The sequence below is a fragment of the Hippoglossus stenolepis genome, chromosome 7 (genome assembly GCF_022539355.2).
Source record: "Hippoglossus stenolepis isolate QCI-W04-F060 chromosome 7, HSTE1.2, whole genome shotgun sequence".
Taxonomy (NCBI): Eukaryota; Metazoa; Chordata; class Actinopteri; order Pleuronectiformes; family Pleuronectidae; genus Hippoglossus; species Hippoglossus stenolepis.
This window is the reverse complement of record NC_061489.1, coordinates 17,350,713-17,377,125: the sequence shown is the minus strand read 5'-3', so window position 1 is coordinate 17,377,125 and position 26,413 is coordinate 17,350,713. Positions and strand designations below refer to the sequence as shown.

The window sequence follows — 26,413 nt, the reverse complement described above, 5'->3', positions numbered from 1 at the left end:
ATCCTCTTCCTGCTTTTCATTTTGTGACCTTCTATCCATCACTGACACTGATGAGGGTCCACGTCCGGCCCCTGACTGACAGTTCTCTGTCTGCACTTGCCCGTCTCATCGGACGCTCACCTTTGTTCCAGTCGCACCATCTGAAAACCAGACATGGATGCTCAGCGGCCTGTAATTAAGTCATGGAGTGGACGTCGTTTAGAAGTTCCAGCTAATGTCTGAGTGAATGAGAGTCAAAGATTTAAAGTCACCGAGGGAGAAAGGGAGAGTTTTTCCACAGGCCTTGCTTACATCCAGAGGAAACTGTTCAACTAGACAATAAATAAATACAACATAATTAAGTTCAGTATAAATGTTCTGTGAGGGCACGAGCTGTACAAATGTGGCCCATGCACACATGCTGCTGCAGAGCACAGCATCAGACAATAACCACTGAGAGCTTTAACGGGGCTGTAAATCTTGCTGCTTCATGACTGAGCCTATTGGGGATCGGACTCTGCTCTCTAATGTGTCCGCCTGCTGGCTCATTGCCTGATGGCTTGACTGTTTGCCTTGATGCGGAGGAAGGGACAATATTTAGCTGTAGTGTGGTAACACGGCAGCACCAAATATGTGCGTACCCAGCAGATAACCTGATAAACGTGTCTATAGAGACACTTATTTTGTCTTTCTGGTTCGTCACACCCACGCCATTCATGTTTGAGTGATGGATTATCAGGAAATACATTTTTGATTATCAAACACAGTTTTTATTTTAGGGAAAACAATATCCTGGTTTATTTTAATAAATAATTTGAGTGCAATATACACGCTGCTGCCCAGGAGTCTTATCTGATAAGGGCCTGAAATAAAATAACGCATCAATGAATACAAAGGTCAAAACTAATAAAAAAGGAAATTTGGAACAACCCAGTGATTTAATTTCGATGTTATTGCGCCATCTTATGGACAAAGACTGCAGTTAATGCTCGGTGCAAAACCTTCACCACGAGGGTCAAATTTCCCCTTTATGTGCTGATACAGTGACGAACTCTCCAGTTTCTGCCAGTTGTGTTTGACACGTGGAATAAACAAATACGCAATATAGAATAATTATAACTTATTATCATTGCTCACAATGACACTACTTGCCTCGTATTTATTAAATTCATTAAAATTTGTTTTCGTACTTCAACTGTCCAGACCTGCTGTGTTGTATTTAACTATGTATTTTGTTTTGTATTTTTGTCTCTCTGTACCTGCTGCTGTGACAAATTTCCCCTCTAAGGGAAATTATTATTATTACTATTATTATCATTAGCCTCTATGAAACCATACGCTGTTCAGTTTGATTGACAGCACAGTGCAGATGCTACTGTGGTCTGATTTATGAAGCAACTGTGAATACACAAGGGGCTGTCCTGTGTAACACTCAAAACTCTCAGTCTTCAAACACTAAAGACCAAACAGAGTTTCCCTATAATAAAACACATGATAATGTTAACATGTTGTGAGTAACAGTATAACATGGAAGTATGCGACCGTAAATACATTCGCAAATAATGCCATCAAGGGAAAAAACAAGATGAATTTTTGCTCGTTACTATCCGATTTATTTACAGATGTGAGAAGGATAAAACCTCCTTTGTGCAATTACTGGAATTCATCAACTCTTTCAAATAAAACAGCAGGGATTCATGGCTTGTGACTGACACACACACACACACACACACACACACACACACACACACACACACACACACACACACACACACACACACACACACACACACACACACACACACACACACACACACACACACACACACACACACACACACACACACACACACACAAAATTGAAAATGGCCACTTCAAGCATGTTGAAACAAAATTGCGGTGCTATGTATAAAATATAAATCTTATGCAATACCTACTATTAAGACTGAACAATGTTGAATTAAAGCAGATCAATGTGAAAACAAGTTGAATTAATGACAATAGTAAAACCTAAATCACGTCAGGTCAGCAGTCATACTGTCAAAGTAAAATAAGACACTCTTACATGTAATAAAAAAACAAAAGCTAAACTCATATATGCCAAGAAAGCCAAAATCATACACACTGTAGGTTTAGGCACAATATCAGTCATACCACACTATACTCTGCATGCTAACAGACAGAATCACTACACAATTACAATCTGTGAGCCTATTTAAAAAAAAAAAAGTACAAATGAGGCAGCAGAGCTTTAGAAATTGAAATAGCTGGTCTGTGTAAGCTTGAGAGGCAATGCTAAAGTGATCAGCCGAAACAAGGGACTGAGAAGATACTTCAATGACTCCAATCTCATGCCACATCTGACAATGGAATGAGGTTAGCAGGGCAATGCATGCCAGTGCACCCATTACGTGACAGAACAACAATCATAATAATAATACAAAGCAGTAACGTCTTCAGGGGATGACAAATAAAATTACTTAATTTGGTGTTTTAATTGGACCAATGAGTTGGAAGAGATAAGGAGGGGATGATGGCGTGGACTGATGGCAATACGTCCGCTGGGAGCGGTAACAGTGCGGCAATATCTCTGGGGCTAGTGAGCTAATACTACAGGTGGTCCTCATCTCTCTCAGCCTCTGAATTTGCAGGGAGAATGAAGGGACAGAGGAAGGCAGGGAAGCAACTAGACAGAGGGGGGGAAATGTGGTACAGAGGTGTAACAGCACAGCTAGTGTGGCTTCAGAAGCCCGAAGGTGTTAAAACATTCATGTCCCGAGGTTTGAGTTTGTGTGGCCGTGGGGGCATCTGCTTGGCCTCAATGCCCGAGATATCGATCTTGGGGGGCATGAAGTTGGCGGGGTCCTGCACCTTGAGGTTGATTTGGGTGTTGGTGCCATCCATGGTCGAGGACTTCTGCAGCCCGAAGTAAGACTGCAGTGAAAAGCCTGCGGGAGAGAAGTGGTAGATGTTGTCACCATTGACCAAAATCTGTGCGCTAGAGTCATCAGCTTAACTGTCGTGAATTTAAAGAACAACTTTACCACTCCCTGAAAGTCTAGGAGTTTCACCTTGCTGCAGGGGCGATGTACAGGTGCGCTCCACGACACCATGACATCACTGCTGGGTGTGGTTTAAGGTGCAAAAAAAAACAACCTATAAACCACACCCAGCATTATGCGTTAATGTTTAATGTTGTACTAAAATAACACAGCTCCTGTCAAGTAATGCAAGATATGAAGGTGCGGACCCCTCTTTCATTTGGATCGCAGATTGTGGCATCAACATAAACCTCACTGCTTTCATTGAACTGCACAGGGTTCACCGGTGGCAGTGAACCCACATTTTTGAATTCGCAGAAAACACTGGTGCTTCGCCAGAGTTTGTCGTGCTGTGGGGTTAACCTACTGCGGAGAGAATCAATTCTGTAAATTTTGCAATAGAGTCAATGTACAGAGGTAGGATCTCTCACCTTTACTGGTGTCAGAGCCAGGGTCAGTGGGGGACTTCTGTACCACAGACCGAGTTCCAAAGAAGTTCCACCTATCTCCACCTCCTTCATTTCCTCCCATGTCTGTGCTTAGGTTTGGACTGTGCTCTGGGCTGGTAAGAAAAGGTGCAGGACTCAGCTGTAACCAGGTCCTACGATCCCACCAAACAAAAAGCACAAAAGAAAATGTGAAGGATACGCTTTATGGGAATCTCATACACAAAACAGACACAATATCAAAACAATTAAGTGGTTGTTATGATTATTGGTGTGTAGCTCATGCTGGGAAATGAAGCATGTTGTGCTCAGGACGTCTGGTTCCACTCATTTCGACAGAAGATTTTCTGTCGGGGATTACATCGAAATAAGAGTAACAGCGAATCGTTTCAGACGCATGAAGCCTACCTGCGATTGACAGCCGGTGATGAGTGGGGACTAACGCAGGGGGTGACGCTGGGGGTGACGCAGGGGGTGACAGAAGGGGTACAACTTGGGGTACAACTTGGGGTGGATTGTGCTGATGTTGTTAGCCTGTCCTCTTTGAAGTCCCCACTTGGCATTCTCAACTTCTGCAAAGACAGAAAAACAAGCAATTCAACAAACATGCAATGAAGGAATATCCTCCACTGGCCCTGTACATTACAAAGTGATTTTAAAAGTTTTCATATTTAAAGCCACTGTTGGCTGGTAGTTTATTTTGGACTTATGCATCCTGTACAAACAGCATTTCCCACTCATGCCCGTGTTAGTTTAGCAGTTGACAGTTTATCAGGAGGTGTGTCAGACAGACATCATTTATCTTATTTAAAGAGTAAACACTCCGTGAGCACACGACACAAAAGGTCAGCAGTGTTTTTCTGGACCGGCAGATCCAATATTATAATAACAAAGTGCGTCACATCCCTCAGAGCCTATCTCCTCTGACCATGTGGTGTGGGTGGGAAAAGTCGGAAAACACAAAGAGGACCTCTCTAATACAATTACGGTTATCTGATGGGGAGGCACATTAAACAAGCTTTGATTACATCAGCACTGAGCCTGAGAAGTTGTATTACTTTGATTCCATTGCTGCATTAAATGAGTATTGCTTAAAACGGCCTCCACCTGAGACACCTGCAAAACCACCAGTCAGAGAGGATATAACCTGGTCTGGTTTTCCTCTTCTAGTCAAACAATGAATACGCAGTTTTAGATACACAATGCTGAGAGGCTGAATACATGTTCAAAAGTACTTGCCTTGAAATTAAGATTTATTTCAGTAATGTTTTCATAGGTAAGCTTCCATTCAATGCGGGCATATTCCCATCCATGTGCTGAAAGTCCTTCCAAACTCATGTTAGTCTTATATATGTGGTCCTGTATTCTGCTCAGGGCAGTGGCCAACGTGGGAATGAATAACAAAATGCACCACGGAGCCTTTTAAACCTTGTACTTTTTGGGGTCGGTATCACATTAGATTTCATCACCGCTCCTGCCCTGCTGGACCTCAGCCAGTAATGCAAATGTAGGACTCAGTGTTAAAAGTTAAACCAATTTCTGATTGATGTATAAAAAGGGAAGGAGGGACAAAATAACTAATAAAAACATGTCGGTCCATCCGTGTCAAATCATGACACGTTTGGGCCACACTGTGACTCTGTGACCTGGAGTGGCCATATATATTTTAGTTAGTTGTTGTTTTAGCTATTTAGCCTTAAGTTAATCGTGTCCTCGAAAATTAAATTCAGTTTAAAAACACTGCACAATCACATTCACCCCTAAAACCAGGTTGTGTGAAACAAACACCGAGCAGTACACATCATCCGATCAGCCAGAACGACAACATTGACAAACAAGAACAACTCGTACACATTAAGACAGAAAGGTGAGAGCTGAGTGGCAGGATGTCCTATTAAATCTGCAGGGGTTGATCATGTGCACACAGGATCCTGAACTGTGTCGTAGACGTTTCTCAGCTTCCTCACTTCTGACTGACCGGTCGGAGGTTCCAGGTGATGTCCTTCGCTATTGATGGCCTTACAGTCGAGTTCAGAGAGCTCGATGCAACTAATCTATAGTATCACGGAAACATGGCACAATGCAGGCAAACACTGACGCCTAATGTTTTAAGTTAATCTGAACGCAATGTCAAAGGGCGAGTAAACCCCAGTATGTGGCTCTAACGTAGGACCGTTAACCCAGATGTGAACATCAAAGTGCTGGCTGGGGCTGCACGGGGGGAACAATGAGAAATGAACCTAATTAATTTTCTTCTGTCACGGGATTTGCCCCCAAGTCTTATACTAGCCTGTAGTTCCATTTCACATCACGCAATGTCACCGTTAGGTGTAGCATAAACGCTGCATAGCGGATGCTAAGCTAGCTGTAGCTGGACTGCCACATACCATGCATCCATCGCATGACATGAATCTATCGAGCTGTGTAACAGAGTGAAGTTATCGAGCCAGCCACAGTTTAATTGTATTTGTTTCTGGTTCAGTTATAAGCGTCACAGTATTTTACCTCAGGTGGACGAAGGCTGATCGTGTTTTACAGGACTGAGTTTGTTTATTATGGTTAGCTTAAAGGCCAGCTACGCTAGCTAGCTAGCTAGCGGCCTGTTTCCCTTCAGACGAAGGGTTAGCTTACTGCTACAGCAGCTTCTTCACATACCTTTTTATGATAAGTTTTCTTTGACGCTCCAGTCCGACGTATTCCTTCATTTTGTCCATGGTTTGCAGTTAGAGGAAGTTTAAGGGACTGTTATTTACTACGATAGCGTCAGTTCAAATCGCTGTCGGCTTCAGAGTCGTCCGTTATGAGAGGAGCCCGGTGATTGGTCCGTTTAAGGAAACAAGGGGGCTCGTTTCATTAAAGGGCGTTGCTTGGCAACACTGGTGATATGGAACCAGAAAGAGAGGCCGATTACGTAATTTGTTTACCAGTGTTTAGTCCCATGTACAGCCTGCAGCCTACAGGCTATATGAAGGTATAATCACTGTATGATTTACCACAATAATACCTGCTTATTTTAATTAATAACACAGGTTAGGCTGCTCTGTTAGTGGGAATATAACCCTCACACTTTGTGCATGTGATCTCACGCGTTAAACATTACAATGCAACGTGTGATGTTGATGATATCAGGTTAAACGTGACCATAGGGGTGGAGGGGCAGAGAGACTGGAATCATCTTACACACACACACACACACACACACACACACACACACACACACACACACACACACACACACACACACACACACACACACACACAAACTCTCTCCACTCGGTTGCAGTCTGAGAATCTCAATGTGGTCAAAAGTTTGTTGGCTGTAGGAAATAAAAACACTTGAATAAAAGGAGGGTTAACTCTTCAACAGTCTCGCTTACTCCTGATTTGCTATAGCAGCCTCGTTAGGGCTGAAGGATATGGGAAACAATTATATCATAATAAAAATGTTCATATCATTGATGATCATCACAATGTTACATTATTGTTTCTGTTAAGTTTAAAGACTCCTGAGGGAATTCTGTGGTTTTAAACTCTTCCTTATGAGCAGAGAATGACATTTGATAAACAGCAAAACATTTTACAAATTTGAGGTGGATCCATTATGTGCTATACCTCTGCACAATATTTAAGAATCATATTGATATGCATTGGATTTTTGTCATATTGGTTTTGATGAAATTTATATCACTACAATGTTTAATTTTGTTTTATTACTCTGCTCTAATTCTAATCTAAACCAGTGTCATCAGATATAGGCTACTTGGATAATCTGACCTGTGACCTCAACATTATAAAATGCCAGCCTTGTCTTTGACATGAGTTACACATGACGGTGTGAAGGGATAATTGTTTCAGATCACAAACTTTTCACATAGGCACAAATCAAGCTGCTACAGTTCACATTTGTTTCTACTCACTGGCACCGTGCCGTCACCCAGTCGGTGAAAGCGAGTCTCCTCAGCGGAGAGGCCTTTGTGGGGAGAGTACCCAGTGTCTGTCAGCCCTGCCTGGTGCTCAAACCTCTGGAGGTTCTCCTGGCTTTGCTCTAAGTGAAGACAGGCAGCAATGGAGGTAAAATTAGTCAGTGCTTTAAATGTGCCAGACTCTAATATAGTCTCCTGATACTCTGAAGATTGTTTATCAACTTGGTTTTTCTGGATCTTTGTATGTCAAAATATTTATGAAAATGAAATGTTACATGGTTTATTTTTTGACTTACTTATCATAAGTGAGCTCATTAAAGACGTGGCTTTGGCTTTCACCACAGGCACAGGGGACTTGGCCGGCGCTACCGCATCAAAAGTCACCATCTTCCCACCGGTCTCACCTCCCTATAGTCACACAATTTTATACGGTTAACATGAATGTGTAAAACAATCCGAGAATAGACATGTAAGCAAGTTGACAAGTTGTACCAGCGTGCACCAAACCTTCAAGAAAACATGTTTGACAAGAGACAGATCACACAGAATTTTGTTCAGGTAACCAGTTCATGTTGCCAAAACAGTTTGGGACAGGCAGTGCGAATAGAAACCAACAGGAAACAGGCAAGCACCTCTGTTGAGTTCCTGAACTTGTGCTGCGGGATGACTGGATCTTTCCATAAGATGTTGACAGTCATGTCTGGGGGTGGTGAATGCATGGGGATATCCATTAGATCGTCATAGCTGATATTATGCCGGGTCATTCCAAGAGGAGACGATGCGGTGCCGAAGAGTGAGGAGAACGGGCTTGACTCAAGCGCTGAAATACGGAAATGAACAGACAAGTTAGAACTGTGTTTTCCTAACCCATCAAGACACCTTTTTAGCTATCTGCACAAAACAATGCAGAAAAAAGTATTTTTACTCAGATCTTATTATGCCTACTCTGAATTTCCACATTACCTGGAATATCTCCCCGTCTCGAGGCCATTTTGACACCAGCTCAGAGTGGAGGGCCACAGAAGACTCACAGTGTGGGGGTCTGCTCGGTTTGACTTTGGACTGCGAACCTGAGCACTGCATCACATGACAATCACAGTCATTCGACAGCCCAAAAGGTCCCGCTTGAAACATTGCAAAGTGTGTATTGCAAGATCAACACGTAACCGCTGTCATCTGAGACATAATAAATAAATGTATTCATGCAAGAGAAAGTACTCAAACATTTTAATTAAGTATATGTACAAATAAATACACAAAAATATACTCCAGCTAAAGTAAAATAAACACAGAAACTTCGCTACTTAAGTAAAAGTAAATACTTGCTTTTAAATACACAAAAGTATTACAAGTAAAAATACTTGCTGAGTTTAGCCTATTCCATAATGCAACAGTCCACCACTTGGTTGTGGTGTAAAAATGTAACGGAGTAGAAATACAGGTATTTGCTAATATATGTAGTGTAGTAAAAGTGATAATAAAATAAAATAAAAGTAAATGTACTAAGTTCCATCCAACGACTGAGCATGGTTCAGTCAGAGAGTAAACGCACAGAGCTGTTTTCTGAGTCGCTCCAAATAGAACCAGACTCTGGTTTCAGCAGCGTCATCAATATCAGTTAATGTCAGAGTCCTCTTCCACTTCTCTGAACTAAAGCAAGATCCTTTTCACAAGGAAATGAAACTGCGGAATAAGGGAAATACATGTTGTCTGACACACAGGCGCCTGTTCAGCATTGACTTCCCCACTGTGTCAAACTAGAAAGAAAGCTTCCTTCAGTGCCTCTTGTGATGGGATGAACCTGTCTACATGTGTTGTCAGGAATCCATGTCAGATTTGGCTGAGCCCACTCTGCCCTCACTGACTGGAATCCACCTGCATCTCCTTCATTTGGGCTCAATGATGGCAGGACCGTGCATTAATCTACACCTGAGTTGAGGTCGGTTCTATTTCCTCGTGCACTCAGTCTTCTGTTCAGACAGCGGACATTTGTCTGCTTTTTCACGTCAGCTGGGGACACACACACACACACAGACAGTGACTTGCAAAACAGGGAGTCACACCATAGTTACGCAGGAATAACGGCAGCATAGAGGAAGAAACAGTGGAATAAAGCCTATAATAACAAGGACCACTCCCTCTGCATTACACTATAACCTGAATATCTAAATGTTCAACAACAGCTCGTCATGCATCCAGTGTGAACATGTACCTCAAACCGACTCCTCTCCTGCACAGATCACTCAGCAGCTGCAGCGGCAAAGTCTTCCAGGTGAGACGCAGTGAAGGGACGAATGCTGTGCGTGTGTTAGACGCTCGCCTCAGCCATGACTTTTGGACACGCGGAGAGTAAACAGCGGAGCCGGGAGCCGCACGCACACGCACACGCAGCGACAGTGAACGCACCAGCAGCAGCAGCAGCAGGAGCAGCAGCAGGCGGCGGAAGTGATGAGTCGAAACTCCTGCAGCATTTTGGGAGTGATGCAACAACAGTGTTGAAACGTGTCATCATTTTAAGATATGGGTGGAAATAATGGTTCAGATGTTGTGTTTCAAATCTAAGAAAAGCGAGTTATTAAATATCTAGTGGTTGATGTATAACATTAGTCTGCTCAGTGTGTGTGTGTGTGTGTGTGTGTGTGTGTGTGTGTGTGTGTGTGTGTGTGTAAGATTATTCCAGTCTTTCTGCCCCTCCACCCCTATGGTCACGTTTAACCTGATATCATCAACATCACACGTTGCATTGTAATGTTGTAATGTGTGTTTCAGGTATTGCTCATATTGTAGGAACCAGGATCAGTCACTGTGGGAACTTGGGAACTTCCAAGTTTTAAGATGAGGACTTGTTTTAAGAATTAGTTTCGTTTAAGTTTCGGTTTAAGTTTCGGTTCAAGGTTAAGTTTAGGTTTGTTTAAGGTTAAGCAAGTAGTGACTAGACTAAGTTTCCATGATAACAATGTAAGTCAACGTGTTGTCCTCCGAAGTCATGTAAACACGACTGTGTGCATGTGTGTGTGCGCGTGTGTCATTCTATAGTTATGAGGGCCAATTTTGGTTCAATACCATCATTGTGAGGACATTTTGGCTGGTCCTCACAAATTCAATGGGCTGTTTGAGGTTTACCGTTATAGGGACAAAAACAAGTCACATTATGTTAATGGTTGAATGAAGACATGATTTAAAGTTAGGTTTAGGTTGGGCTTAAGTTTAGGTTTTAGGTGAAGTTTAGGTTTGCAAAAATCAAAGTCAATGTATTGTCCTCTGAAGTCATGGAGACACAACTGTGTGTGTGCGAGAGTGTGAGGGTGTTTGTGCGCTCCAGATATTACTCATGTTGTGTGGACCTAAATCTATTGACACAGTCCATGGGGTTTGTCTTTCCGTTACGGGGACAAAAACAAGTCACATAATGTAAATCATGACATTTTGAGGTGAAAACATGATTCAAGGTTGGGGTAAACTTTGTGTGTGTTCACATTTGGTTACCTATCCAGTACAATGGAACACTGACGTTGGACCAGCAGACCTCATTGGGACTAAAACCTGGTCCCAGTGATGCATAATGTGCTTTCCTGGTTAAGGTTAGAGGTAAGATGTGAATATTGGTTAGGTTAAGGATTCGTTTTTGGTTAGGCTGTCAACAATGAATGGAAGTCAATGCAAAGTTCTAATAAGAATCACTGTGCAAACCTGTGTGTGTGTGTGTGTGTGTGTGTGTGTGTGTGTGTGTGTGTGTGTGTGTGTGTGTGTGTGTGTGTGTGTGTGTGTGTGTGTGTGTGTGTGTGTGTGTGTGTGTGTGTGTGTGTGTGTGTGTGTGTGTGTGTGTGTGATGGGTGTAGATGATCACAGCCTATGAGACTCAAGCCAAATGAGCCGCCCCCTGTCCCAAACAGAGGCGATGGGTCGTTGACCTGTTATCTCTGCCTGCAGCGTAGTTGTCCTCTGGTATCTGATACATGTTCAAACTATAGTAAGACCAATTCTCTGTGTCTACAAGATGTTAGATGTTTCACGCTTTGCAGCCTAACCTGCGTGAGATCACTGGATATGTGAGCCGGCACGTATGCATTAGCAGCCTTGAACCACCAGATAGCACTGTTGATATAAGACGCAGACCTTAACAGACCTGGAACCGAAAACAATTACTCAATGCTCCATTGATTTTTTTTTAATTTTTTTTATTATTTAAAAAAGTTAAGTTACAAACATGCATAGAAAACATAAAATATAAAATCTGTTCACAAGACAAATCAGAGAAAGTAATACAAGACAGAGAAATCAACATAAATAGAAGATAAATAAACAAAAAGTTGATTTCATTTCACGTCTACATTCAATAAAGGTGCCTTCGTGAGGTGGTCAGAGGTCATATGTTTATCCAAGGAGTGAAACAGAGCCACATGTAGCTGTTGGAAGGGAAATCAGCTGGACTGGGGGGGGGTGATGGCGTTTCTCTTGCTCCTTCTGGAAGGAAACAGCAAAACAAGGAAAGGAAATGTCAGACACATCCCAGTGGTGTTATTTTCATTAGTGGTCTCAAGGTGATGCTTGGATTCAGGTCTGTGTCGTGTGTATACTCACAGGATCCGAATCACGATGGCTTTCACTGCCTTCGCCCTGTGGTTCAAGCAGTAGCGATGGCCTGCGCCGGTGGTGACACTGTTGAAATGGACATAAATAGATAAGATCATTTGAAAAAACATAAGGGATGAATAAATATAATATAATAAATAATTAAAAAGTGATCTGCCTGTAAACAGTTTCAATCATGTCTAGATGTCTGAGCTACAGTGTCTTCTCATCACATCCCATATTCTTAAAAAGTGTCTCTTACACAATCTCCACTTTGTCACAGAAGATGGTTGCCGGGTAGATCTGGATGTCCTTTAAATCCGACCCGTCAGTGGAATTATAGGTACGCTGACACAGACAGTTCTGACCAGATTCGTTGACTGCAGAGGAAGAAAGAAAAAGAAAAAACATTTGAGTCAATCACAGTTCTTTTGAATTTCAGCCTCCAGCTTCAACACAGTGAGACGTGAGATTGAAAACTTACGCAGGGCTGTAGAGATGCAGACCGAGGCAGCCAGGAGCAGGAGCACTTTCATGATGCCGGACATTGTTGGTTTCTTCTTTCGGGTCGAGACGACACAGATGCTGCTCTTGGTGATAGAAGTGATCTGGGAGGAGACCAGTGAGTGTCAAAGGAAGACGAGTGTGTTGACAGAAGCGGTGTGAGGGGTCGCCTTAAATATGCTCTCAAGCCACATACCTCATCCTCGCTGTCATCAAGGGGAAATTTGGGTGAGTGGAAAGTGAAACTTCTAAAAGCCACAAGAGAGAAGAAGTGGCTCAATCATTCCACAATCAGGCTTTCCATCTCAGTGGGTTAAAAACCATTTGACCAGATTTTAGATGAATGGTATACATTTGATTTTATGTATGAGAATACAAAAGGGAAAAAAGTAAACCAGCAAACAATCAAACGTCTATACCCAAACTTTGAATAGAGCTTTTAATATATGCAGCATATTAATGCACACGCACACACACACACACACACACACACACACACACACACACACACACACACACACACACACACACACACACACACACACACACACACACACACACACACCCACACACACACACAAGGGGAGATATTGTCAGACAAGATTCTATCTGTTTGCGTTGACATTTTAAGTTATTTGGTGGGGGGTTTCTCAATATGACTGAGACAAGTGCAGCCAGTTCCTAAAGTGTCGAGTTGATTTGCCAGTACCAAGCCCATCAGGAGGGTTGTTTGAATATTTAAATTATTCTTTAAAATAAAAAAAATATAACTCTTATTATATATTTGCTTTATAAAGCTAAATCAGTAACATTATATATGTGTACAACATTAATATTTGTGTCTTCCTATTAAGCTGAATTGGGTTACTAGGACACTGAACTCAATACGTGGACCTGGTGTTTCAATGAAATCACGACAAATTACATCCCTCCTGCCACAATGAGGAAAATAAAGTCAATTAAAAAACAGTGTTGCTACTGTGATGTTTCTGATTGACAGTTTTCAGATTGACTTCTTTCGTGTTTGTATATGTGTGGGCGTGTGGCAATGCACAGTGTAGGTGGGGGTGTTGGTGGTTAAAGACCCCACAGGACACAACTGAGTCAGTGTTTGGAAGAAAAATGTAAGCATCATTTAATTTATTTTCCTCTGTGCTGTCATGGTAGTTGCACTGAGTTTTTCTCTAACATGAGTCTCATGTGATACAGTCCTGTTTTAATATGAACACGGCCATCACACCGACATATACACATGATATATGTCCTCTTTAGGTCACATGTTTGAAAGGAAATGTTTGGTTCCGGCTGAAAGTTTTGTCTGGAGTGTGAGTTTCACTTTGACATTTCTGAACAAAGGAAAATCCCATCTCCTTTTTTCCCTTTTCTATTTATTCTATCCACGATCTCCTTTCACTTTTTATTCTGCATGAAGTCACAGAGCTGCAAACAAACTGTAACTAAAGGATGATCACTTGTGAAGGACAATAAATTATACTGATAATCCTACTTTCTATATGTGAAGCCACTTGCCGTGAACACTACTGTTGATAAGAATGAGAAGGGAAAACAATGGGAAAACGAAAATATCTGCTCAATTGTTATATCTCTATATTGTCCTGCTGCTACTACAGTTTTCTGGAGTCTTATTGATATTTCTAATTTTAACAGGTTTTCATATTTCTAGAAATGTCAGAAATGACTGTCACCAAAGCTGTGTGTGTGAAAACACGTTTTATTGTAACGTGGTTGACTTGAACCTTTAAACACGATGACAGTGCATTTTTAAATGATGCAGTGTTTGTTTTTTAAATATGTGGGAAAGTGTTGGAGCATGTAATCATTCAATCTAAATCCCCTCCAAAATCATATTTTATGTATTTATAGCTACAGATCAGTACACTCTCACATTTTCATCCCCCCCTGTACCGACTGCACTTAGCGAGCTTACATTTTTCATGCATCCCTTCAGTTATTATTTCATGGGTTTTACAGATTGGGGACTGGAGAGTGCAGTGGCTCAGTGAAGTGCAGCTGGTTCTCACCAGCACACGAACGGGTTGAATGTCCATTACAACACAGTGTTCCTTGGAAATATATCTTTTTTGTGTTTGCCCAATTGACCTGGGGAAGGGTGTGTGTGTGTGTGTGTGTGTGTGTGTGTGTGTGTGTGTGTGTGTGTGTGTGTGTGTGTGTGTGTGTGTGTGTGGGGGTATAAGGGGGAATTCCACGTAAAACCATCTTTAATAATTCAGGTTCCCTTCTTGAGAAGCAGCTCATAACTTCGCAAAGAGCAAATGTGACCCCACAGCAACTAATAACGTCAGCATCCTGTGTGGCCGGGCGCCTGCCGGCATCCTGCAGACGCCGGCAGGCGCCCGGCCACACTGCCTGGTGTGGTTGCACTTCTCGTTTCATTTAAAAAGAGCGTTTCCATGATCTGCAGACAAGGTGTGATGAAATAAGTGTGACACAAGTGAATGGCTCAAATTTTATTTGTAAAGCGTCAAATCACAATTATCTTATCTTTACATATCTGAGAGAGTCAACATATTCTCTACCCCCCAAGACTGTGTATTGAAATCCTTTAAACTGACCAAAGTTAAATTATTTCTTTATGAGTATTTACTCGAGATGCAGACAGTAGTGTGGGGAAAGAGAAGGTGATGCAGCAAAGATCCCAGCGATGAGTCAAACTCACTATGCAGAAAAATATGAATTACCTCCACTAAAGAGGTTATGTTTTTATCCGTGTTTTATTGTTTGTTAGCATCACCGCACAAAAACTACTCATCCCAAGACCCAGGAAGGATCCCAGATGGGACAAAATAGAACCCATCAAATGTGAGTAAGTAAAGCAAGAGACACACAAGAATTTCTATCAGACATTTTCTTATGTATTATTACTTTAAACATTGACACACCTTTCCGTAATGTAAAACTGTTTCTTCTAATCAATGTTGTGAATCTTGTCATTTCCGTGATGTGTTCAGCTACGTGGCATCTTGTCCTGGGAGACGGATCCCTGAGGTTTCTACGTTTTCTTCCTCTGTTGAAAGAGTTTTTTGGTAGTTTCTCCTTACTCTCGTTGGGGGTTAAGAACAGAGGATGTCGCACCTTGTTAAGTCCTATGAGACAAACTGTAATTGGTCAACATGGTTGATTGATGATTGAAGAGGAGTTTCAAAATAAAACCACATAGATAGATAGTCAACAGAACAGGTGCAGTTTCAACACAACTGCATTGTAGGAAACAGTGTCTTTGTGTTACTGAGATGATGGTGATAGGTCAAAGGTCACACATCAGTTGCACTGGTTAGTGGGAAGTGGACAGTTCCTTTGTGTGGTTCCTGCATGTGGTTGCTTCTCTCCACCATGTGGGTGAGATTAGTCATGTTTAAGGTTTCATATTCCATAAAGGTCTTCCATTAATTATCACATGTATATGTATAAATAGACATATGATATATAGTGATATAGTGGGTAAAGATAAGAATGATGTTGTTTAACACCTACACGTGTTCAGAAAAGAACGTTTTTTTACCTCATAGGCCGAGTAGTAACAATAACAAAACTGTTTATTTTAACCAAGTTTAAGAACTTTTCATGAGTTTGAAAATGCCTACTGTTCAGAGATTCAATAATGTTTCACTAAACTTATCAAACACAGTATATATTTTCTAAATATTTGATAGATATGTTTATATAATATATATATATACACAGTTTTGATTGGCCACCAGGTCGCTAACAAGAGGCATTTTCGTTGCATTTCATTTACCAGTGCTGAGGTAAGTGTGAAAACCAAGGCTTGTCTTTTCCTTTGATAGACACTGTGGTTGTTTGTTTCTGAAACCGTCGACCATCATGTTCCCCCTCTGTTCCGACATTAGTGTGTGTGTGTGTGTGTGTGTGTGTTTGGGTGTGTGGGTGTGTGTGTGTTCACTTATAAGCTTCTCATTTGTCATTTTAAAAGGACAAATGTGTTTTACTCCAGCTTGTTCAGTTCACTCAGACCGTGGTATCTTGTGATATCATATGAAACTCAGACTAAGGTAACTATTTAGCCGGAAACTTGGTGGAAGGAAGGGACATGGACCAAGAAAGGACCCTTTCAATTTCGCGGCCTTTCTTCCCACTTTCTTGAATATTGTTAGGAAAGGCGTTTTTCCTCTTTTCCTTTTACACGGATTTCCTCAGAAATAATTCAAGGATTTTGATATAAAAATCAGGCATATTTATGGGATAGATGATTTATCAGCATGTGAAATTTGGGGCAGATCCAAATGAATTCTAGATCAAATGGATTTAAATGTTTCATAAGGGGAGTAGGCTTTTTTAAATGGCTACAAACCTGTAACTAGCACCAATGTGTAGCTGAGATAATGTGGAATCAATTGGAATCAACAGTTTATATTGAATAGTTTAGATGCATGTCCAAACTAACACGATGGATTTGGTGCAGAGGGTCTGTTGAGTCTTGATGGAGATATATGCTGTAGTTTTAGTCTTAATTTCCCATCCGCAGTCATATTGATCAACAGAGAGTTGAGCACGGTTCACTGTGCACCTCTATGATATTGTGATGTTGTTTAATGTTAAGCTCTAAATGACCTGCAAGATCATTTCACTTTTGCTTGTATTATGTGTGATCTTAAATGGTTAATTCATCAAGTTGCAAGTTACATATTAGTGATATTGAATTCATAATTTTGGGGGTTTGCATGAAGATATTTTACCTTCAGCCTCATACAATGAAGGTGAAATTAACTTTGTCCGTGGCCATCACAGCATTGTATAGTATATTAGTATGTTTGGAAAGACATCTTTACGAATTTAATGTTTCAGGGTTTCGTTGCATTTCATTTACCAGTGCTGAGGTAAGTGTGAAAACCAAGGCTTGTCTTTTCCTGTGACAGACACTGTGGTTGTTTGTTTCTGAAACCATCGACCGTCATGTTCCCCCCTCTGTTCCGACATTTGTGTGTGTGTGTGTGTGTGTGTGTTTGGGTGTGTGGGTGTGTGTGTGTTCACTTATAAGCTTCTCATTTGTCATTTTAAAAGGACAAATGTGTTTTACTCCATCTTGTTCAGTTCGCTCAGACCGTGGTATCTTGTGATATCATATGAAACTCAGACTAAGGTAACTATTTAGCCGGAATTAACCAATCCACTGTATTTGGGTAAAAACCAAAAGTGAGAGCACCCAAAATGTTGACACTTGTTACAACTTGTTAAGGCTACTTCCGGTACTATAAGTATTATAAGACCTGTAGGAGTCTATGACAGCTGTGTTCTGCCCCATCATCTTAGCAATTTCACTGCTTCATCAAATGTAAACGATCAACTAAACTCAACTTGTAAAGTTATGATAAGTTACAGGTATTTTTTATTTATATTTACATGAAACTTGGTGGAAGGAAGGGACATGGGCCAAGAAAGGACCCTTTCAATTTCGGGGCCTTTCTTCCCACTTTCTTGAATATTGTTAGGAAAGGCGTTTTTCCTCTTTTCCTTTTACACAGATTTCCTCAGAAATAATTCAAGGATTTTGATATAAAAATCAGGCATATTTATGGGATAGATGATTTATCAGCATGTGAAATTTGGGGCAGATCCAAATGAATTCTAGATCAAATGGATTTAAATGTTTCATAAGGGGAATAGGCTTTTTTAAATGGCTACAAACCTGTAACTAGCACCAATGTGTAGCTGAGATAATGTGGAATCAATTGGAATCAACAGTTTATATTGAATAGTTTAGATGCATGTCCAAACTAACACGATGGATTTGGTGCAGAGGGTCTGTTGAGTCTTGATGGAGATATATGCTGTAGTTTTAGTCTTAATTTCCCATCCGCAGTCATATTGATCAACAGAGAGTTGAGCACGGTTCACTGTGCACCTCTATGATATTGTGATGTTGTTTAATGTTAAGCTCTAAATGACCTGCAAGATCATTTCACTTTTGCTTGTATTATGTGTGATCTTAAATGGTTAATTCATCAAGTTGCAAGTTACATATTAGTGATATTGAATTCATAATTTTGGGGGTTTGCATGAAGATATTTTACCTTCAGCCTCATACAATGAAGGTGAAATTAACTTTGTCCGTGGCCATCACAGCATTGTATAGTATATTAGTATGTTTGGAAAGACATCTTTACGAATTTAATGTTTCAGGGTTTCGTTGCATTTCATTTACCAGTGCTGAGGTAAGTGTGAAAACCAAGGCTTGTCTTTTCCTGTGACAGACACTGTGGTTGTTTGTTTCTGAAACCATCGACCGTCATGTTCCCCCCTCTGTTCCGACATTTGTGTGTGTGTGTGTGTGTGTGTTTGGGTGTGTGGGTGTGTGTGTGTTCACTTATTAGCTTCTCATTTGTCATTTTAAAAGGACAAATGTGTTTTACTCCATCTTGTTCAGTTCGCTCAGACCGTGGTATCTTGTGATATCATATGAAACTCAGACTAAGGTAACTATTTAGCCGGAATTAACCAATCCACTGTATTTGGGTAAAAACCAAAAGTGAGAGCACCCAAAATGTTGACACTTGTTACAACTTGTTAAGGCTACTTCCGGTACTATAAGTATTATAAGACCTGTAGGAGTCTATGACAGCTGTGTTCTGCCCCATCATCTTAGCAATTTCACTGCTTCATCAAATGTAAACGATCAACTAAACTCAACTTGTAAAGTTATGATAAGTTACAGGTATTTTTTATTTATATTTACATGAAACTTGGTGGAAGGAAGGGACATGGGCCAAGAAAGGACCCTTTCAATTTCGGGGCCTTTCTTCCCACTTTCTTGAATATTGTTAGGAAAGGCGTTTTTCCTCTTTTCCTTTTACACAGATTTCCTCAGAAATAATTCAAGGATTTTGATATAAAAATCAGGCATATTTATGGGATAGATGATTTATCAGTGTGTGAAATTTGGGGCAGATCCAAATGAATTCTAGATCAAATGGATTTAAATGTTTCATAAGGGGAGAAGGCTTTTTTAAATGGCTACAAACCTGTAACTAGCACCAATGTGTAGCTGAGATAATGTGGAATCAATTGGAATCAACAGTTTATATTGAATAGTTTAGATGCATGTCCAAACTAACACGATGGATTTGGTGCAGAGGGTCTGTTGAGTCTTGATGGAGATATATGCTGTAGTTTTAGTCTTAATTTCCCATCCGCAGTCATATTGATCAACAGAGAGTTGAGCACGGTTCTGAAACCATCGACCGTTATGTTCCCCCCTCTGTTCCGACATTAGTGTGTGTGTGTGTGTGTGTGTGTGTGTGTGTGTTTGGGTGTGTGGGTGTGTGTGTGTTCACTTATAAGCTTCTCATTTGTCATTTTAAAAGGACAAATGTGTTTTACTCCAGCTTGTTCAGTTCGCTCAGACCGTGGTATCTTGTGATATCATATGAAACTCAGACTAAGGTAACTATTTAGCCGGAATTAACCAATCCACTGTATTAGGTTAAAACCAAAAGTGAGAGCACCCAAAATTTTGACACACGTTTGAGGGTTTCAGTTGCTCGAAACCTGAACAAATAGATCCAAACTAACTGCATAGCTTTATATCACTACATGGGATGAATATACAGTATGCCTGTGGTATGACCAGGTCCCTGATCCTCAAATCCTGAACTGTCGGGCAGAAAATAACTACACACCCAGAAACACTTCAATATTATAAGTACTGAACTCAGTAGAGAGAAGTGAACTTCTTATGGGAGAGTTGAGGTTATAAAATATATGATGAGCCTGGTTATGTGGGGATGAATGATGTACTACTGCCCTCTAGTGTTTCAGATTCAAAACTAGAGCCAAGGCTTGCCTCTTACTGTCTTTTATGTGTGGGTTATTATTATATATTTTTTTGCAAAACCCACTCAAACACAGCAGATAACATTTGTTAAAATTTGTTTTTGAGTTGAATTAAAAATCATCTTTTGTTTGTACAATTGAAATTTAATTTGTTACATTTTTAATGTGTTCATGTGAATCAGCAACGTCAGGAATCTGGTGTTTATCTCATCTCGCCGGTTTTTCTTTTGAGGCAAATCTGCTGTTCCGGTGCAGACAACAGATGCTGTGTGTGCACCGTGTGTGTGTGTGTGTGTGTGTGTGTGTAGGTTCAGCGGTGTCATCCTCGCTCTGCCTGTGTTTCTCCACACTTGTGTTTACCAGCGCAGGATCCCACGACAGTTACCATAGAAACTCCAGCCCCTGGCACCAGCAGAGGCGAGAGTGGAGTTCATCTTCCATGGGTTTGCACATGCAGGAAACCACGGCTCATGCAGATTTAAAAAAAAAAAATCACAGATTAGATAGTTTGGAGTATCGAAAATATTCGTTTATTTATTTATGTGCGGTTCACAAAACACAGAAACGTATAAAAGGACTTTGCAGATTTGTTTGTTGTGTCTGATCCACAGCATATATCAAGAGTAAGAGGGTTGGAAAAAAGCAAATGGTGACATCGATGTAACATTACAGTCATGGCAACATGACAAACATTACTTGCCTCTGTGTGTTTTTCAAATGTGTATTTACTTGTTTCCCATAATCTGCATAACACACGTCTACATGTCTCTCCCGATGCCAAATGTCTCGTGCACAGACAGACAGAAAGAGACCTGGACACTTTACTGAGGACATGTCTTCTTCCACAGCGCGTGCCACTATATCTCAGCGATTGCGGGCAGCATGCAGACCCGCACGCGCGCCTCTCGCCACGCGGACCTGCAGTCAGAGATCCACTGCGAGATCAGGGACTGTTTGGCGGCGGGTCTCTGCCTCTCGGCCCCTGCTCCTCTCTCCGCCGGGCTCCCCCTCGGGGCCTCCGACCTGCACGGGCTGCGTGTCGTGGAGATACCCGGGGCCGACGTGTCAGTGCTGGGGTGCAACTCGGGGCAGCTGCTCTTGCGCTGGCGTGGGGGGACCGGACTCGAGGCCCGCGGGATGCTGTGCGCCCTGGAGCGAGCCTGGCACTCCCACGCGCCCCCGTGCTGCCTCGTGAAGCCTCCCTCCGCGCACGCCCTCCTCACGCCGCCCGAGAGGTGGCTCTGGTGTCCGTAAAGAAACTCGAGAGGGTCCGAGTTGCCAAACATCAGCTCGCCGCTCAGTTCTTTCTCCTCCGTGCCTTGCGCCTCCTCCTCCGGGTTCAACTCGTATCTGGTGGACGTTTTCCCACTGTGCCTCCGCCTCAGCCTCTGGGGACCGGCCTCCAAGTGCCTCGTGTGCTGCGTGTTGTCAGGGGAAGCGTCCCTGCTGGGGAAGGTGGGGTGGGCCAGGTGGCAGATGGAGAGCAGGTAGTCCTCAGAGGACACGGATGTGATGTGAAGCGCGTTGGCCTCATTCCGATCCCTCACCGTCTCCTCGGTGCCTTCTCTGATGGTGGGCAGCAGGAGTCGTCTCTTGGACAGGAGTCTGGACCGCGGCCGCATAGCTGAGAGGGGGACGAGGAGGACAGAGGTCATCACACAAAATACTGTCAATTCATTGGGAATATACACACGCAGAGTAATGGACTGTACGCAAGAGTCAAGGGAGATTTGTGTTGTCTTCTCATTCATGGGGCTTTTTCCTTTGAAAAGTACATTTCAACACAACATCTGGATGTAGTACAGCAGTGGATAATATTAGCTGTTGTTAAACAATCACATCTGTGTCCTATACACCCTAAAAAGCATTATTTTGATTCACCAGCTTTTCTGAGACTTATGATTTAGTTTTCTTTCTCCATGTCAGAGATGGCAATAGCATAAAGCATAGTGTTTTTTTTCCCCAATCACTGAATTGTTGCCGTTAAATTGACAAATAACTCTTAGTCGCCTGAAGCATTTGGAAACACAGCCACCACAGTCCTTACACTATATCTATCAAAACGTTATTCACATATAAACCTCCCTCTACCTTCTCCCCACTCTCCTCTTCCCCCCCGTTTTCAGACACCATCTGCCAGTGTAAACAGCCCAAAATACAAACAGCCCCAGAAAAGAAGCAGCATAAATACAGGACTATTTTAACTGGGCTCTCTCAGTCATGTAAAGCCACAGAATGTGTCAGCCTATATTTTTTTTCATGCAACCCCATATTGTTTCAACCCTGAGTGCAGCCCACAGTGTATTTCTGTCCCAGCCTCCGTGCCAAAAATAGTGCACGCCAAACCAAAATACCAGCCTCTCCCTGTTTCTTCCAAGGTGTAACCAGTGCTAAATTTAGACCACACCTTTGGTACACAACAGCTCCAACTGGTTCACACGGCAGCAGCAGCAGCAGCAGCAGAACAGGCAGCCTGTGTATTTCCACCCCGTGCATTTATCAGTAATTATGGAAGATATTTCTGCACAATTTGCTTTCTGACTCACCTGCTTCCGAACAGTCTTTCGTCGAGTCCTCTCTTCTTCTCTGCTCTCTTGCAATCGCAGGTATCCGTCGGCAGGATTTTCCCTCTGCAGCTGGATGTGTGTTTTTAATTCAAGATGCTGTGTCTCCTGCCGGTGATGCTGCTTCTCCGAATCTCCAGCTGTCTCTGACCAGAGGCAGTGGCACATTGCAGGTCTATCGTCTCCTCTCATCCCTCCTCCTCCTCCTCCTCCTCCTCTCTCTCCCTCTCTCTCCCGTTCCCTTACTTTTGGTTTGCCCTCCTTCCCTGTTTCTATAAATAGACACACCATCCATTTCCTCAGCCCTAGCACTCAGTGTCATTGGCCGACTGTATTGATGGGGAGAGGAAAACAGAGGCAAAGAAAAGACAGAACTAAGAAATGAAAGGAGAACAGGATGGTGAGAGAGAGAAAAGAGGAGATGAAGGGAATAAAACAGAAAACAAAGGAAGGAGAGGAGATGGTGGTTTAGTTTCTTCTTTTATTTCTAATTGTTCTGTTTTGTTTAGCAGAAAGAGAACTACGTCACCCCTGGTAATTTGGATGATTTTTCCCAAAATGAATGATGCTTTGTGAAAAAAGAAATCCACATAATGTCCAGCTGTTTTTTGACCTTATTCTGTAAAGCATGTAATGCTCATCATGCCGACTGCTGTTGGAAGCGCATGTGAGAGCGGTGCACATGTTTAATAGCAGGGGCGGACTGAAACAATCATTCAGACAGGGAACCTCATGCAAACCATCAGACCCCTAATTCTACAGGCTAACTCTATTTGTTCATTAAATAGGTACCAGACTAGTTAGAGATTTAGCCTCTGAGGAAAATCAGCCACATTATGAATATAAACATGTGATTGACCAGCAGATATAGTAAGTAAGATATAGTTATATTAATTTTCTTAACCAATTTAGCAATTGTATGTTACTACAGGAGAAAGTAGAGGCTCTGTGTGTTCAAATGTGTTAATGAAATGTGTGCGTGCACAACTCAAAGCTGAAATCACCTCAGGCTTCATGAACAGCACATTGTGAGTCAACACACACTCTGATCTTAGACCCACAAGTTAGAGAAGGAAACAGCCCCCCCACCCACAAAATGTAAAGAGTACAAATCGAATAAACCTCACAAAGAGCAACAGAGGATGGATCCCTGTAACAGGATGGACACGTAGATGGGTGAACAGAATAGAATCGCATAGACTGACAATCTGGTTGGCAACATTACAGATTATAAACATTCTTGAAGAATATGATGTGGGAGGTCGAACATGAGCCATGTGACCTCCTCTCCTCCATGAAGACCTGGAGATGTGACAGATTAAACAAACATACAAGAGTCCAAACCAAAGAGAATGGCCCCCCCGCGAGGACGAAGATCCACATCCAAAACATCTGGAGTGAAATACCAACAGCCAGGAGAGGCAGAGAGGAACCAGGATGGCCGCTGGTCGCGAGAGGAAGACATGAGGGGAAAGTGGACAGGGAGGAGGAAAACATTGGGGAATAAATGTCACTAACTGAAATGTGAAGCATAATGGTGAGTTTTCAGTTTGGGTTTAAAAGCCTCAATAGAGTCAGAAAGACTGATGTCATCAGGGAGGTTGTTTCAGCGGAAGAGGGCACAATATGAAAAGGCTCTGCCCTGTAATGTGAGAGTGAATAACACGGGATGGGACACATAAGGAGATCAAAGAGGTATGAAGGTGCCTGCCAAGATTTTGTCTGTCATTGTAGAGGAACCTGAAAGACTGATCTCACATGGAGAGAGGGCGAAGGGAACCTAAAGTTGGTGTAATGTCTTCAAAAGTACTGGATTTTGTTAAATAGATTTTCTCTTAAAATTCTAACAGCCATTCGACCACTCGAAGACTTTCCGAGCCATCACATGGCCGTCCAGAAAATCAAGAAGAACCAAGTCTTGAATGGTGTCTTTAATGCGCTGAGGAAAAGAGAAGGGTCGGATCAAAAGAAACACCAGACTTCACACTATGTGGAATCACTGAATTACTGTTGCTTGTTAGAAAAAGGACATTATAAAACATTCAGCTTTTCACAAGCAGACCTCTAAATATGATCAGGAGGGTTATGAGCTTTTACTTGAAGATGCAGCCGAGTGTAATTTGGACAAGAGGTGAATTATAAAGAGAGGAGAGCCAAGAACAGAGCAGTGGGGTTAGAAAGTATAGATGTAATATTAATGCGAGGAACACAATGTTTTCTTTCAGATAAATAAGTATCCAACCACATGAAAGTCGGTCCAAAGAGGGAAGATTGGTTTTCCAATTAGAGTGAACATCAAAAGATGCACTAAGAAATAAAAAGAGGAGGTGGAACCTGAATCCACGAGATATTTTCCCATTTAAGCAAGTGCAGTTTCAGTGGAGTGGCAATTTTAGAGTTATATGTGTCTGAAAGCTGCTGAAATACAAGACTGGAAGGTTAGAGGCTGATCTATAATTATCTATAAATAAAGTAAATTAATAATATATTAGATCGTAGGAACCAAAACCGACCAGAGATCTTTTGAATGTTTAGCAGGGAGAGAGACGAGGAGGCAGGTACAGTCACTTTGGAAGCCAAGACCAATTAATACAGTGATTCTGGGGATATTGTCTCAAAATGTATGAAAACAGAGACGTTCTGAGCTCCAGAAGTTCTAATGATGGCTTATTTCATCTATTTTGCTGGAGAAGTATCCCAGAACTGTGAGCCTCGTAATTCAGTACAAACTGGAGTTTTAGATTTATCCTGCTGGCCTGCAGAAGAACGTGTGTGTTTCGTACAAACTTCTTTCACCAGTTTCTTTGATTAGGTTTGGTGCATCTGAGTCAAGGCGACTGGACGGTGTGATAAGTGAGACGTGTTATATTAAAAACATCTAAACTGCAAGATAGAATCAGGTCATGTTTGTCACCACGCTGCAGTGAGTAGGTTCACAAACCTTGTGGGTGAAACCAAAAGAGACAGAATGACGTTACTCAGAGGATCAGAGACCTCAGACCTGTAGAATTAGGTTATGACCCCATTTGTTTAGTAACGTAGGTTGTACATGGACATATACTCAGGTGGGGAAATACCAGTCATTTGTATCAGTAAACTACCTAAGTTTTTTCTAAAATCTACAAATCTAGAATTTACACCTGTTTGATATTTCACAAACTGTCCTTTAGTATGTAGGCTATGGAAACTCTCGGGAAATTATTATTACCTCCGCTGAGGAGGTTATGTTTTCACCCCTGTCCGTTTGTTTTTTAGTTTGTTTGTGAGCGAGCTAACACAAAAAAGAATCAACGGATTGTCATGAAGCTCGGATGGATGGAAGGATGTGGTGCGAGTCAGGAGAGAAAACATTCTGCTTCGGATCAAGCAATTTGTATAACTTCCTTTCTCAACATTTTTACTAATTTCTCAGGAAACGATTCACGAACTTCAATAAAAACATATTTAGGGAACTGATATCTATGAGTGAGAGAATCTGGTGCAGCTTGATTGAATTTAAGGGGAGTGTTGGGAGGTTTACGCCCGACTGGTGCCATAACACTTTGTCGGTCATA

General features: G+C 41.8%; 3 protein-coding genes across 4 annotated transcripts; all 3 read right to left on the bottom strand.

Moving 5' to 3' along the window:
- Positions 1-1,569: 1,569 nt before the first annotated feature.
- Positions 1,570-9,757, bottom strand: LOC118112125 (putative monooxygenase p33MONOX). Of its 2 annotated transcripts, XM_035161169.2 has the most exons (9): positions 9,602-9,755; positions 9,319-9,399; positions 8,353-8,466; positions 8,022-8,209; positions 7,686-7,797; positions 7,384-7,511; positions 3,875-4,038; positions 3,452-3,621; positions 1,570-2,927 (listed from the first exon to the last, which is right to left on the bottom strand). In XM_035161169.2, the coding sequence occupies exons 3-9, from the start codon at positions 8,378-8,380 to the stop codon at positions 2,722-2,724; spliced, it is 996 nt and encodes a 331-aa protein (XP_035017060.2). In that variant the 5' UTR covers positions 8,381-8,466; positions 9,319-9,399; positions 9,602-9,755; the 3' UTR covers positions 1,570-2,721. The 2 variants fall into 2 exon arrangements, with proteins under 2 accessions (XP_035017060.2, XP_035017059.2); XM_035161168.2 differs by lacking the exon at positions 9,319-9,399 and having other exon boundaries at positions 9,602-9,757.
- A 1,924-nt stretch (positions 9,758-11,681) lies between these two features.
- On the bottom strand, positions 11,682-12,668 carry LOC118112126 (C-X-C motif chemokine 2). Its single transcript, XM_035161170.2, has 4 exons — positions 12,446-12,668; positions 12,224-12,341; positions 11,971-12,048; positions 11,682-11,853 (listed from the first exon to the last, which is right to left on the bottom strand). Exons 1-4 carry the CDS (start codon positions 12,507-12,509, stop codon positions 11,811-11,813), a joined length of 303 nt encoding a protein of 100 aa, XP_035017061.1. The 5' UTR covers positions 12,510-12,668; the 3' UTR covers positions 11,682-11,810.
- Positions 12,669-20,799: 8,131 nt separating this feature from the next.
- On the bottom strand, positions 20,800-23,083 carry si:dkeyp-72g9.4. Its single transcript, XM_035161921.2, has 2 exons — positions 22,842-23,083; positions 20,800-21,919 (listed from the first exon to the last, which is right to left on the bottom strand). The coding sequence occupies exon 2, from the start codon at positions 21,915-21,917 to the stop codon at positions 21,153-21,155; it is 765 nt and encodes a 254-aa protein (XP_035017812.2). The 5' UTR covers positions 21,918-21,919; positions 22,842-23,083; the 3' UTR covers positions 20,800-21,152.
- Positions 23,084-26,413: the final 3,330 nt, after the last annotated feature.